The following is a 14,499-nucleotide window of genomic DNA, read 5'->3' as shown; positions in this document are numbered from 1 at the left end:
GGATATATGATGGATACCTTATGCAACAAGTTGAAGAAACAGCATTAAAGTAATATAAATACAGCATTGAAGTGCTACAGTATAACACAGTGAACCTTTTAGAGACCAAGTGCCCAAACTCCAACCCAAAACCCACTTATGTATCGTCGGGTGCCGGGTGGGCATGGCTGCGGTGATAACGACAGACTGGGTCAGACTAAAAAGTTCAATCAATCAATTCCAACTTTGCGAGATCTTTTTTTTCCTGCAAGAAGTTGAAATTGATTGATTGAACTTTTTTTTTTTTTTGCACACGGAGGTGGAGGCCTAAAGCGAAAAGGTTTTATAACACCTAGCTGAAGGCCTAGGACTGGGGCGATGGCACGCATGCCCACAGAGAGGGCTCTGCGTGCCGCCTGTGGCACACGTGCCATAGGCTCGCCACTATGGGTATAACATGTCAGCTGCAGCAACAGAACAGAATAAATCAAAGCTGGTCACGAAAGAAGTCTCGGTATCACTTTTGACTTTGAGTAGTTATGTTCACTTCTGTCCATGGAAGGATATTAAATAATGGAAACTATTGTTTATTTTATATGCCTGTCCAAATAATTAAAACAAAAGGTCTGTTGGAAAAGGAAATAATTTCAGAATTATGTGGGCAGATTTTTTTTGGTAATGTTTATTCCAAAAAATGTATGAACAAGTGGTAGCCACTGGCTACCCTAATCCAGATTTGGAGGAGGAACATCATTGGTCCTATTAAACAATTAGATGGGAGATCTCAGTGAATCCTGGGGTGTCCTATAGAGGTAAACGTGGAAACAGTTTGGGGTAGTTTTTAGACATTAATACGCAATGTTCAAATGCATTAAAATATAAGTACAGCTGTCATTCCAAGCAAGAATAATTACCCATCAATCTTCCTGGCTTCCTATTAGAAGTGAGTTTTCTGCAAATACTTAATACAGTTTGCCCACTCTTTGGCCAATGAACAATTACGGTAATTGCTTGGCTGTTATCTTGACATTTGATGTGATACGTGCACTCTTTTTGGATTGCTGTAGGTACGTCATTTGTATGATACAGGAGATTTGAAGGATATTCATCTGGAGATAGAAAATTTGGTGAATTCTAGGACACCAAAGTTATCACGGAATGGTAAGTTGTTCCATGTATTCATTTGTTACTGTCTTTTCTTCGTCCTTTCCTGGAAATTTGAAATTGAATTCCATGCCAGCTACCATTTTCAAATAGTGCATTAAGAGAATATTGGTTGGATACTTACTTAAGCTGTGTTATAGCCATTAGTGATCTCTTTGACCCTCAGGCTGTTATAAATATACTTGGTATTCACTTATGTACACTTGCATTCTTAATGGATAGGAACGAGAATAAAAACATTTTCCTTAGTGCTCTGTGTGCATTAAAAGCAGAGAGACAGAGGGTTTTGCCATGCTACTAAAAACCTGGAAATTGGTATTTTGTGAGTGATGTAACTCTGAGTTTATAAACAATCTTTTCTAATGTGAGGCCCTATTAATTGTTGTGTTACAGCCTTCAGAATTCTTGGCCAACATGCACTTTAGTTATACAATATTGGCATGAAATTCTTTAGTCCAATATATACGAAGAGCACCAGTTAGAATAAAATTGATTTATAATGGGGATGGAAAGCCCATAGCCCTGGGGCTTCATGTTGCCTTGAGTTCCATTTTCAATGCCCAAGCTATCCCTCCTAGGTATGATTGTTGAAGACTGATGTCACAGTTCTTAGGCCATTTTGAGTTAGGAAACAGAAATAGTTTTTAAAAAAGAAAGACAACGGTCAAATTCCGCCCCAAACTCTAGTTTTATCCATGTGCATGCACCTCAGCTATTTTTTGTTTCTTAGTTCCCTGCTCAAATATTACAACTGGCCCTTGTCCACCAAAATGATTGAGAATACTAGTACTTGCATAGTCACATCAAAAACTAAAATACTGCATCACAATGTTTATTTCAGAGTCTGTGGCCCGTTCTAGCAAACTTCTGGGCTGGTGTCAGAGGCAGACAGATGGATATGCTGGCGTGAACATAACCGATCTTACAATGTCTTGGAAAAGTGGCCTAGCACTGTGTGCTATTATTCATCGATTTCGTCCAGACTTGATGTAAGCAGTAGAATTTGCTTGTGAATGGCTTTTTGAAGAAATTCAGTTAGGCAATTGAGAGGGTGTTTATATTTTCCTAAGCAATAGCAGATAAGAGTTTTTGTTATCATTTAGAAAATGTATTTTTCTCTTCCAGAGATTTTGATTCTCTGGATGAATACAATGTTGAGAAGAATAATCAGCTAGCCTTTGATGTTGCTGAGAAAGAGCTTGGAATATCCCCCATCATGACGGGCAGAGATATGGCATCAGTTAGTGAACCAGACAAATTGTCCATGGTCATGTACCTCACCCAATTTTATGAGATGTTCAAGGACTCTCTTCCTTCCAATGGTAAGATACATATTATGAATCTACTACAATCTTTGAAAGTTGCAATATAGAATTGACTGCTCTTGTTCTATTCTAGAAGAAAATTTATTTTCTTTTGATGCTGAAAGAGAAGGTTTTCTCTGCCTAACTTTTTTCCCATATTAAGATAGTGAATACAATATAGCAAGCTGGAATCCCAACTGTTCTCATAAGACATCATTTTGTGAAGTGTTCTGGACCGAATTATTTCTGAGGTGATGAGACAAAAGGTTGATCTGTCTGCTACTGTCATAATCATAGTATCTTCCCATTAAGATTAGCTCTTTACCTTTGTGATATTTTTTCACTGCTGATGAATTACGCAAAAATGTTCAAAGTGGTTCTGCTTCTGTTTAATATTAAAGGCAAAAATGTGACCTTAATAGAAGAAGTAGGAACTTCTAGAGCAGGCATATCAAACATGCGACGTTACGTGACATCGTGCAACGTATCACGACTTTTTCCCCATTGTCAGCAATGGGGTGGGTGCGGTTTCAGTATGATGCATCCAGCCCCGTGGGCCGGCAGTTTGACATGCCTGTTCAAGAGGGAGAAAGTTGAAGACTTTCTATTAGAGCAAGTCTGTGAATAACAGGTTGTAGTGAAAAACATGTACCTTATATCACCTAACCACATGGATTGTAGTAATGCTATCTGAAAATGTAGTTGCGTTGCCAAAGCTAAAGTAATTTTGCAGTAGGGATATGAAAATAAGTTGATCACAGAAAAATAATATCTTGTGTTTTAACTTTGGAGATAAAGAATATATAAATATGTTTTAAAAATAATACCTTCCTTGTTTAGCATCTCCACCCTCATGCTCTCCTCTCTACTTGAGGGAGGCAAATATTGTCTTATTATGGATCTTAAATGATCAGAATAAAAATCAATTCCTAGAATGGAAAAAAGATTAAATGGAGGATTAGGTTTTATGGGTTTGCCATCAAACATAGGCAGTGGAAGTAGCTATACTTGTGTCACAAAGAGCCAACATCAAAGTCCCAACTTTGGGAGATTTCCGACTTTGTGATGCCTCCATTGATTTTTTTACTTATTTTTATAGATAATCTGGAACTGAATGCAGAAGAAAAAGCTGCTTTAATTACTAACACCAAATCACCAATTTCCTTCCTAAGCAAGTTGGGACAGACCATTTCACGGAAACGGACACCAAAGGTAATAACAATGCTTTTGAAATAAAGGTACGTAAATCTCCATAATGTTGTGATTTAATAGCCCACTTGAAGGAACATCTGTTAAATCCAAATTTATATTATTTGCATTGTGTAATTATGCAAATGAAACAATTGGTCATAATTTTCTCAGTGTTGGAAATAATTTCAGAAATAATAGATTTTGCTCAAAGTTTGAGGGTGAAGTCCAAACTAAAATATCCAGTGTATCCAAAGTCAACTGAATGGAAGTTAGAGAATCAAGTTTGTATTGTATTGAATTCCTAGGGCTGTGTTTTGATGTGAAGCTGGGTGCATGATTTCTGAGCATCATATGGTTATTGGGTAGCTTGGAAGAGAAGCTCTGAGTGACTGGTGCTAACAATGCTTATCTACTAGAATGATGACTATGATGGTCATTCACTGGCTTTTTTTAGAGTCTGCACATCTGTAAAAATTCATTTTATCTATTTCGCTCTGGAAGATTGTCATTATTTACTTGGTTACTTTGCTAGTGTACAGTAGGTGGAATGAGTGTAAAAGGTATGCTTCATGTAGATAATCAGTAATATCTTGAAAATCAAGAAAAAGTAGCCTTGCAAATGGGTGCTAAAGGTTTGTATGCAAAAGAGTCGGTTCCTGGTGGCCCTTGTTTGAACTGAAGTAGAAGTTTCGAATGGAAACACCTGTAGTCTCTGAATTACAAACAGATCTATAACAGATACATATAGATATGTGTAATAGGCATGGATATCTTTCAGAGATAATGCAGTTCCCAAGATGTGTATGGCATCAACTCTGAAAGGTTGTTGCATGGATGACTGCAGGTACTCCTCGACTTATGAACAGGCACTTAGTAATTGTTCAAAGTTACAATGGACTCCCCCTAACTATTTATGACTTGTTTTCAAAGTTAACACATACACACACATATATACAAACACACACACACACACACACACACCATATGATTGAATTTGGGGCAACCAGCTCACCTTTATAACTGTTTGCAGCATCCAATGGTCACATGACTACTATGTCCAGCTTTGAACTTGACAGGCAGACACACACACACACACCCTCCCCCCTAAAATGTAGTTGTAATGTTTTTGCCAGCTTCCAGTATTTATTTCCGTTTTCCAGCAAAAACTGCCCTGTGGGGAAAATTGATTCACTTAATGATCGCAACATCTGCTTTACAACCATGGTTGTTTGCTTGGTGAACACCACCCAAAAAATTGCCAAAAAATAAAGTTTGGTCATCTGATGCCTCAACTTACGACTGCGGTGAGATATGACCATAATTCCAGACTCTGTTAAGTTGTAAGTTGAGGACTACCTGTGATCAAATCAGGGCACATTGTCTCAGTTTTCCCAATTGAGGTTGCAGTGGATCATTGAGTAGGCTGAACTAAAAAGTTGCAGACACACTGGCTCACTTCAGAAAGAGGTCCTCAGATTGTCCTCAGATGGGAAAAACAGGAATAATAACATTATCAAAATATAAAATCTGATATAGAGACAATGGGAGCTCAGAATTCTCTGTCTTCTGCTTAGGATAAAAAGGAGAAAGATCTGGATGGTTCAGGAAAGAGGAGGAAAACCAGCCAGTCAGAAGATGTAAGTAATACTGTTTTCATTTTTCAAATTCCTGTTCATTTTAGAATCCTAGCTAATTTAAATTAGAGGAGTCAAGGATCATATATTTGCAGAGTGCATTGAACTGTGCATTTTTAAATTAGCAATTTCTACTTCAAATGGAATAAATGCAAAGGCCGAAATAAATGGAATGCAACAGTTCAAATAGCCAAAAAAACTAAATGAACAGCTAAAATATTCCAGGTTTGATTTTGCCAAACCACAGTCAACTTAGAACTATTAGCACTCATTCTGAGAGTGGGGTTGTCCCTTTGTCCCCTTTGGGACTATCTTCTCCAGGTTAAATTTGCTCATCATACCTTGGCTGTGAGAAGATGCAATGGGTACCTTCCCCTTTGAGAGATCAGAGGTGTAGGAACCCCCCCCAAAACAGCATTCTCAGTGGTGGGCTACTCATTGTGGGACACTTTATTCTCTGGGTTTAGGCTTGCCTCCATCATTTTATACATTAGGAAGCAGCTGAAAATATTTTGAGTTCGGAAGACACAGCACCAGTTTTTTTAAAAAAGATATTTAATATTTGGATTTTATGGATATCTTGCTCTTGTAAACTACCTAGAGTTGCTTGAGTAAGAAATGTACATATCACTGTAAATAAAGGAGTAAGAACTTAATTTTAAGAGGTTGAGATCTGACCAGAGCTCAGAAGAATCTTGCATTCGTCAGCACAATTTTGGGATTTCTAGCAGCAAGAAACCTGAAGCCCTCATTACTAAGCTTCTTACTCAGAGTCACTGGGGTTTCTAATCCTTAAGAAGTCATTGAGTGGCTGCCATGTAGTTTAAAAGATGCTTAATCACCAGCTTTAATTTCTACAAATATTAGATGGGGAGGAAAATGTGTTTCTGGGCTTTCATTTCCAACAGTTGATGTGATTAATCATGGACACAACTGAATATTTTATCAGATTTCTACACCACCAATCTCACCTAAGTGACCCTGGGCAGTGTACAGTAACAATTAGAATATTTCTAGAATAGTCCTGTTTTCCAGCGGAGCAGTCGGAAGATTTGGAATGCCGAACCCTTCAGCTGAAATTTCTTTTTGTTGGGGACCCTAAGGGGTCAGAATCCACCCTGAAGGGGTGGAATGAAGGAAGGAAATCCCAGGGACTTAGGAGAGACAGCGGTCTCCCCAAACGGTCCAGGAGAAGCCTCTCAAACCAACAGAAGAAAAGGCTGGCTAACTCCATCTCCAGTCATAGCCGAAAACAACGGAAGTCATAAGGTTTTAAACTAAGCAGATTTTAAAAAGCATGCTTGAATCTGGGTAAGAATATTGATTTTCTCTATCCTACCTATTTTCCTGAAGAAGAAAGTCCCAAAAATAAGAGATCTCCGGAAAAAAAAGGAGGGGGATTCTACTCCCTCCTTTTGGTTACTGGAAGCAGCAAAACTTACCCTTTAGAGAGAGAGAAAAAAAAGACTAGAAAGACCTGAAAAATGAGCAAACGCTGACACCTACTGGTGGGTGAAGATTTTTTTTCTCTGACCTTCAAAGTTCTTAAAAAATGCAGCTGTGTAAACAAAGTGAGAGTAACAAATCTGAAGCAATGAATACTTTACAAAAGGAAACATATGATAAGCGGCAACAATTTCAAAGCACAATGATTTTAAACCACAAAGAAATACAGAACAACCTTGAGAGTATGAATCAACTTATCTCCAACTTAATTTCACTCCAAGAAATTTCCCAGGAAAATACAGTAGAGATGACTGGACATAATTCTGAGGATAGAGACTTAAAGATGGTACTGTATAAAATAAAAAAAATCATGATTTAATTCAAATGGAAAATATTTCAACACGTCCAAGCAACTTTGAAGATAAGGAAAAGAATGAGAAAAAATACTTTACAGAGAAACAGATGATGCAGTGAAACATACTGATTAACAAAGGCAATGGCCAGAGAAAAAAGATTAAAATGGAAATCAAGAAAATAGATGATGGGACTTATCAGAGAGAATACTTTAAAAAGAAACATTTGTTTGAATATGGCTAAAAATGGAAAAACTTTGGAATATATTACTCTTAGAGAGATGATTTTTTTTGTTAACTAATACAATAAGAAACATTTGTTTGAATATGACTAAAGAAATGGAAAAATTTTGGAATATATTACTCTTAGAGGGATGATTTTTTTTAATTAATACAATATGGGTTTTTTTCTTTTTCTTTTCTGTAAAAAAAGTTGAAATGATTTAAACAAAGCAAACATTTTAGTTATTTAAATGTGACGATAAGAAAAGCATAAAAAAGTGTCTTGAATGAGAGTTAAAGGATTAGATGATTAGATCTACTGAATGGAATACTTAAAGTTTAAATAGATTAAATACATTCTCAGCTATGGTCAAAAATAAGAAATTGAGGGAATAAATGTATATTAAATTAGGAGGGATACATACTTTAAGTCGTATGTTAGTTTTTGTATCTCAGTGCTTTTGTCTTTTTGTCTTTTGTCTTTTTTCTTCTTTTCCCCCTCTTTTTTGTCTCTCTCTTCTTTTCTCTTTCTACTTTTTTACTTATTGATTAAGAAATATAAAAGTATGAGAGAGCTTATATGGAAAAAATAGAATTAAATCCACCAATGTAAATGTAGTTAATTGTTGAGAAAATTGTCACTAGTAAGAATATTTAAAATTTGGGGGGAGAAATAAGCTGAAATTAGCACAGTAACAGGATTTACGATAAGGCAACTAAAATGACAAATAGGATTATTGGAAAAACTATATACTTAATTGATGTTTATCAAAATAATGAGAATTGTCTTAATCTAATGTTTTGCAAAGAAGGATACTTTGGGGAAAGGGGAAATCAACTGAAATTAACATATGAAATATAAATTAAAGAAATCAATTGTTAAAGATTGTCTTATAAATGTTACCCAGACAACATACTGCTTACAAATTACTGAATGATTTATGTTATGTTAAAAATATCAATAAAATATATATAATATATAAAATATGGGGCCTAGCAAGGTAATCTAAATAGTTAACAAGCATTTAACACTTATCTCCCTTGCTTCTCAGCTAACAAAGTGAGATAGAGCTTGTGGCCTAGAGGTTAAAACAACTGCCTAATGTGCAATCAGCCCAGGTTCGAATCTCAGAAGGGTATGGATGACTGATGAAAACAAATAAGTTTGAAATGCATATCAGTCTCCCTTTAATTCTTTGTTAGCAATCTAAAATTTACCAAAAAAAGAATATTTCTAGAATAAAGTAAGTAAAATAAAGTAAAAATAAACTCAACCCTACCTGTGCAGTTGAAAGGTTGAGGGCAAGAGAAGAAGGGGACAACAGAGAATGAGGTGGCTGGATGGAGTCACTGAAGCAGTAGGTGTGAGCTTAAATGGACTCCAGAAGATAGTAGAGGACAGGAAGGCCTGGAGGAATGTTGTCCATGGGGTTGCGATGGGTCGGACACGACTTCGCAACTAACAACAACAATAACCTGTACAGTTGGATATTAAGAAGAACCATTCTGCCTTTGCTTTGACATTCTCTTTTGTACCTTTAGGGGTTTAGCTTGTACAAAGGATTGGTCATTTATGTGATTCTCCTTGTGCTAAAGCTCAGAGACTGCTTTCCTCCCTTTCTAGGGTTTAGTAAACCATCTTGTGTAAAGGGAATTTTAAAATACATGATATATCCCGATGGAAGATTACACATTAACATTTGTAATCCTGAACCAATATGATTTGTTTTTCTTTGCATTCTTTAGTTGAACATGGGGATTTCGCATTTTTAATTTGTTTTTGTAAATGGCCATAGATCATAGGAGAGAGAAAAATAGAAAAATTTATTATAATAAAAATAATGTATACCCAGAAACAAAAGTCAGTGTAATAAGTATGTGGAACTTGTTAAAGAGTAATGTATTATGAATGATATCAAAGTTGTTCTGGGTTAGACGTCGTGGCGTAATGGGCGCAGGAAAACGAGGCTCCATTTTCCATGTCCAATTTTGCTCTGCTGGGGACCCTAAAAAGGGTCTAAAGTTGCCCTGGAGAAGGGGACCCTCATCAATTGCGAAGGGGCCGCGGCCCTTCCATTTGATTCAAGGAAGCCCTTTAAACCAGCAGAAGAAAGACTAGCTGCATTTATGTGGCCAGCTAGAAGCCACCGACAACCCAAGATAAGCACTAACTAGCAACCTCTGAACAACATGGATGGAACTGGGTGAGAACGATCCTCTTTATAGTTTTAAAGCCTCTTCCTGAAAAAAAGAATTCCCAAAGCAAAGAATCCCCCAGATGATAGAGAGAAGGGGAATTTTCGCCCCATTCTCTCAGGAAAAGAGAAGCGGCGAACAACTTACTTTGGAGGTACATTAGAGAAGACTACAAGATTAATTTGGATTTAATATAGAGACATAGCTTTGACAAATTTGGGGACTAAAAGTATTTTTAAGACTTTCTTTTTGAAAAGATATTTGGAAAGTTGTTGAAATAGGTTTGGACTTAAAAGCTGGAAGATGGATGTTAATGACATCTAGTGGTGAACCTTGGCATTGCAATTTTTTTAATGCTTAAAATTTGGCACGAAGCCCAGACATAGATAAGGCTCTTCCTTGTTCCTGGAAACTTTCACTTTTGCAGACTGCAGCTGGAAAAAGAGGAGGGGGGAATCCTTGGGCTGTTTTATCTGTTTGAAGGAGAAAATAAAACATTCTAAGTTGGCCGACCTGGATTACAAATATTGACTGACTTTTAATTTCAAGAATTATCAAGAAATATTAAGAAACAATGGGAAAGTTGCTTCTGGACTATTTCTCTTTGGAAGAAACATGTATAATCAACAAGAAAATGTAAATGGACTTCAAAAAGAAATTCTTTCCATCTTGAAATCAATTCAAGAAACAATTGTTTTAAATTATGAGGAGACTAAAATAATTTAAATAACATAAATGAGCAACAATCCACCTTAAACTTGCAAGCAAAAAACATTCAGAAAATGACCATAAAGAATGAACTAGCAACTCAGAAACCAGAAGAAAAAATAGAGGAAACTGACATAAAGATAGAGGATTCGAAAGAAGAAACGATCAGAAAGGCACAGATAAATAAAAATTTGGAAATAACACCGGAAATGGGAAAGACATTTTACTTTTCAAGACTTCAGAACATATTTGAGGACAAGGAAGAAGAATTGATAGAATGGATGACAGAGCTGTTAGGAGAAATGCTGAAAACAGGGGAACAAGAAACTAAAAGAGAAACTGAAGGAGAAAGAAAATGGAGGCTGTTTAACTAATATAAATGGATTAAACGTTTTTACAAAAACACTTTAATTAAATTGTCTTTTTTATTCCAAATAATATATACAAAAACAGAGGAAGAAATACTTGGTGACCTAAATGCACTGATTTGCAAAGTTATTTGGCAAAGGAAGAAAGCTAGAGTAAGACTGAAGAAAATAGAGGTCCTGACTAATTAGATGAGGTATTATACTATCTAGTGGATGTTTGAATATGATTAAAAGAATAGACAATTGTTAGAAATAAAAGAACCATTATAAATTAGAAGGATGTGATTTGTAACTAGGATAACATAATTTTTATATGATGGGAAATATGAAAATACTAAGAGGGTTGGTATAAGGGAAGCTTTTAGTTAAAAGGTAAAGGTTCCCCCGCACATGCGTGCTAGTCGTTTCCAACTCTAGGGGCCGGTGCTCATCTCTGTTTCAAAGCCGAAGAGCCAGCGGCACTCGGGATTCGACCCGCCAAACTGCCGACCTTCTGATCGACAAGCTCAGCGTCCTAACCCACTGAGCCACCGCGTCCCCTAACTTTTAGTTACCTATATGTAATTAATTATGAGAAAAATGATAATTGATAGTTATTTTGAATATTGATGGGAAATTAAAATTAAAAAAGAGAAAAAAACGATATGGATTGAATAAGGGAACTCTGCAAATACATTTGAGATATGTTTTGGCTAGAGAAGATATTATAAACTAATATTATTGACACTCTGTATACATTAGAAACATGTGACAAAGATGTTTTATATTTAATTGTATAGGTAGCAGCAAGAATTATAGTTGCATAGTGTGGAAAAATGGTGATTATTGGAAGAATAGAGGACCAGGGAAATACTGGATGGTGTAGTATTGGATATTTTGAGTGAAAGTTAATATATACCACTGAATGATAAAGGAACCCAGACAATGAATTCTTTATTAAGTACTTATGATTGTAAAACTTGAAATTAATAAAATAGTTACAAAAAAAGTTCTACACACAAATTAGCAAGAGGATCTGGAACAAGGCACTCAAAGTTACAGAGGAGAGAGATGAAAAGAAAAGAATCTGGACTATTGCTTGTAGAGCAAACACACACTAATCACCACAATTTGGAATTTTGAAACCTGCTTAGATGTTTCAGTGCTGTAATCTTACAGCAGCTGATCTATAATCACTGATTGTAACAATTGGGAAAGCTTGATAATAAATGATTTAATGAGCCAAATGTAATATAATGGGTTTATCTAGCCACACATGTGCCACAGATCCAGTCTTGTCAGAGAAAGCTGTTGCTCCTCAGGCTTTATCAAATAGCTGATCCTTCTAGTATGTGTGCATTAGATCTAAAATATTTTCTATGCACAGCATATTCTCTGACAATGAGGAATTATGCCTACTCTATACTCTGGTTTCTCTTCAGATCATATAAATCTTTTGTCTATACCGATTCTTTTTTTAATTTGATGGTAAAATGCAGCTACTTTGAACTTGGAGAAAAGTAGGCATGGTGAGCAAAACAAAATGGCAAGAACGAGGCTATGTTTCAGAATTCATAATGATGCTCAGAACTGGAATTGGGTGGAGGAATTTTCAAGGGCACCCAAAAGGAATCTCTTAATCCATACTTGCCGCTGATTTATAGGAGGACACTTCCAGAAGCTGTCGTGAAGACAGGCCCACCCTTGTAAGTGCTCTCACCGAGAGAAGAATTGATGCTGCTATTGGGAACCAGAATAAAGTGAAGTCCATGGCAACCCAGCTGCTAGCCAAATTTGAGGAGAATGCCCCTGCACAGTCCACAGGCCTCCGGAGACAGGTGAGAAGGGAGATCATATTGGATGCATTTGGGGCTTTAGTCAATGCTTTGATAAAGGATGGATCTTCTTGCCTTGGGGCATCTGAATTTGATTGGAGGGCTTGCAGTCTCCCTCTGTAGCCAAACAAGTTATAAAAGCTATTCTTGCATCCTAGGAGTAAAGAAGCTCTTTTTAATCCTGGTGGAGTTTTATGCCAATCTGTCAAAGAGAGCAGTATTGGAATACAGAGATATGCTGGCAAGTTGCCATTTCTTTGCTCAGTGTCTAGAAACAATTTGGGATTGGAGGCCTGATCAAGTTCCCAGGTCATGAAAGCTACTGCTTGAGAGCCCCCACTTTCTGCTCATCCTGGAGTTAAATGTAGCCTTCAGGGAACTCCTTTGTAAAATAACCTCTGATGAATTGCCATCTGTTCAACATACAGAAGACAGTTTTCAGTAGCTGTGGCAATGAATCATTAATATACAGCCAGCTTCTCTGCATGAGAAAGTGGTTCAAATAACTGGCTTTACCCAGGAATCTTTAGAGGGTTTATTTAACTTGACTGAGCACTGCAGGAGACATATCTTTTTCCAGTGAGCATTATATCCAATTTGCAATGTGCTGCAACCGGAATGCCAGAATTTCAAACGATACCCCGGTAAAGATACTGTTGGCATGAAGAATGGATTAAAACATCTGTACTGTGATTATTTTAGGGGTTTTTTTGTCTGATAGTTCACTTCCAATCTAAACCCTATTCAAATAACTTGTCTAAATAATAGGAGACAGATGGCCTCCTCGTGGCTAAGTTTCTGTCTTCCTTCCCCTTTTTTCCCCTTCCATTTTTAAATATTTCTCTATTTTTTTTTGTTTGCCAACTAATTTTTCCTTACTCCATTTTTCCCCCCTCCTTGGTGTCTGTCTTCCAATCACCCTGTTCAATATCTACCCTGTCCCTTTGTGGGTTTCTTTGTGAGTTCCGTTTTTGCCTTTTGTGGAAATGCCCACCATCCTGGGCATGTCATGACCTGCATGCAACGTTCTGCCCAGCCTTATCAAGACCGTGCTCTCAGCCATCCCATCTATCGACAGCGAGAGCAGGGCCGCCATGCCCCAATACCTCAGTGGAAACAGGTAAAACAACCCCCAATGAATGACTGTCACACTGCCAACCCCATTGGCTACTGCTTTTCCATCCCACACTACCACTCCTGTTCCTTTATGCAGGCCCTGCTTTGTGATCATGATCTCAGAGCCTACTAAAGAGTTATGGCTTCTATATGGTTCCTAGTTTTTAGTCATCAGTAAAATTGATAGCATAGAAAAGAGAGCAAAGATCCTTTCTAACGCATCTTATTAATAAAACCTTGAGCAGTCATGACATCAGTACTGTGAAAGTATCTAATACATGTAATTTCATGTATATGGAAGCATTGGTTTCCCATCAGTTTATATAATCATGATTGGAAGATATTTACATTTGAGTCTTGAAAACACTTAATATTATTGCATTCTAGTATCTATGAGGAAGATCTAATCCTCAGTACTGACAGACATAATATGAGAATAAGCCCGGACAGAAATACTTCACACATTTTGAAATATACCAATTGTGTATCCCTATTGTACTAATGTAAAGGAACTGGCAGTGGTCCAAAGATGCACAGTATATTTCTGTTATAGATGATAAGAAAAGATTATTTCATTTGGCATTATGGATTTTTGCTATACTTAAACAGTAGTTGCTGGTCCTTTTCAGCTTTAATAATTTTTAAAGAGAATTCATTATAGTGTAAATGTAAAAAAAAGTTATTTAATTTGGTTGGGAGAAATCATTTAGAAATTAATAATATTCTGTCTTCAGAGTCCTATTTTAGTATTGTTTTAAGTATTCAATATATAGATTCTTAAAGGAAATCAGCAATCTCTTATCAGAACGTGAGCAAACCCCCCCAAATTAATGTGGGGATTATTAATATATCAATATTGTTTTTACATACACTAGGCATATAGATTCTTTTAAAGAAAAAGTATAGTAGTACTAGTGCTTCTAATATTTTCTCGGTTTACATCTGCTTAAAACACAAATGAAAATGAAGATGAGTTGATTTGCTCTCAATAAATTCTTGCTGGT

The 14,499-nt window shown here is 36.5% G+C and overlaps 1 protein-coding gene across 1 annotated transcript in view; it reads left to right on the top strand.

The window, feature by feature from the left end:
• MICAL3 (microtubule associated monooxygenase, calponin and LIM domain containing 3) overlaps window positions 1-14,499 on the top strand; it is a 196,879-nt gene that overhangs the window by 87,914 nt on the left and 94,466 nt on the right. The window contains exons 11-17 of the mRNA XM_083365265.1: window positions 1,047-1,140; window positions 1,985-2,132; window positions 2,269-2,465; window positions 3,547-3,659; window positions 5,213-5,275; window positions 12,209-12,382; window positions 13,416-13,499. Coding sequence (XP_083221391.1) covers window positions 1,047-1,140; window positions 1,985-2,132; window positions 2,269-2,465; window positions 3,547-3,659; window positions 5,213-5,275; window positions 12,209-12,382; window positions 13,416-13,499 — 873 coding nt within the window. The remainder of the gene's footprint in view (window positions 1-1,046; window positions 1,141-1,984; window positions 2,133-2,268; window positions 2,466-3,546; window positions 3,660-5,212; window positions 5,276-12,208; window positions 12,383-13,415; window positions 13,500-14,499) is intronic.

This window comes from Vipera ursinii, assembly GCF_947247035.1.
Source record: "Vipera ursinii genome assembly, chromosome: 6".
NCBI classification, from domain to species: Eukaryota; Metazoa; Chordata; class Lepidosauria; order Squamata; family Viperidae; genus Vipera; species Vipera ursinii.
The sequence above is the reverse complement of the archived record's forward strand: the minus strand, read 5'-3'. Positions and strand labels throughout refer to the sequence as shown.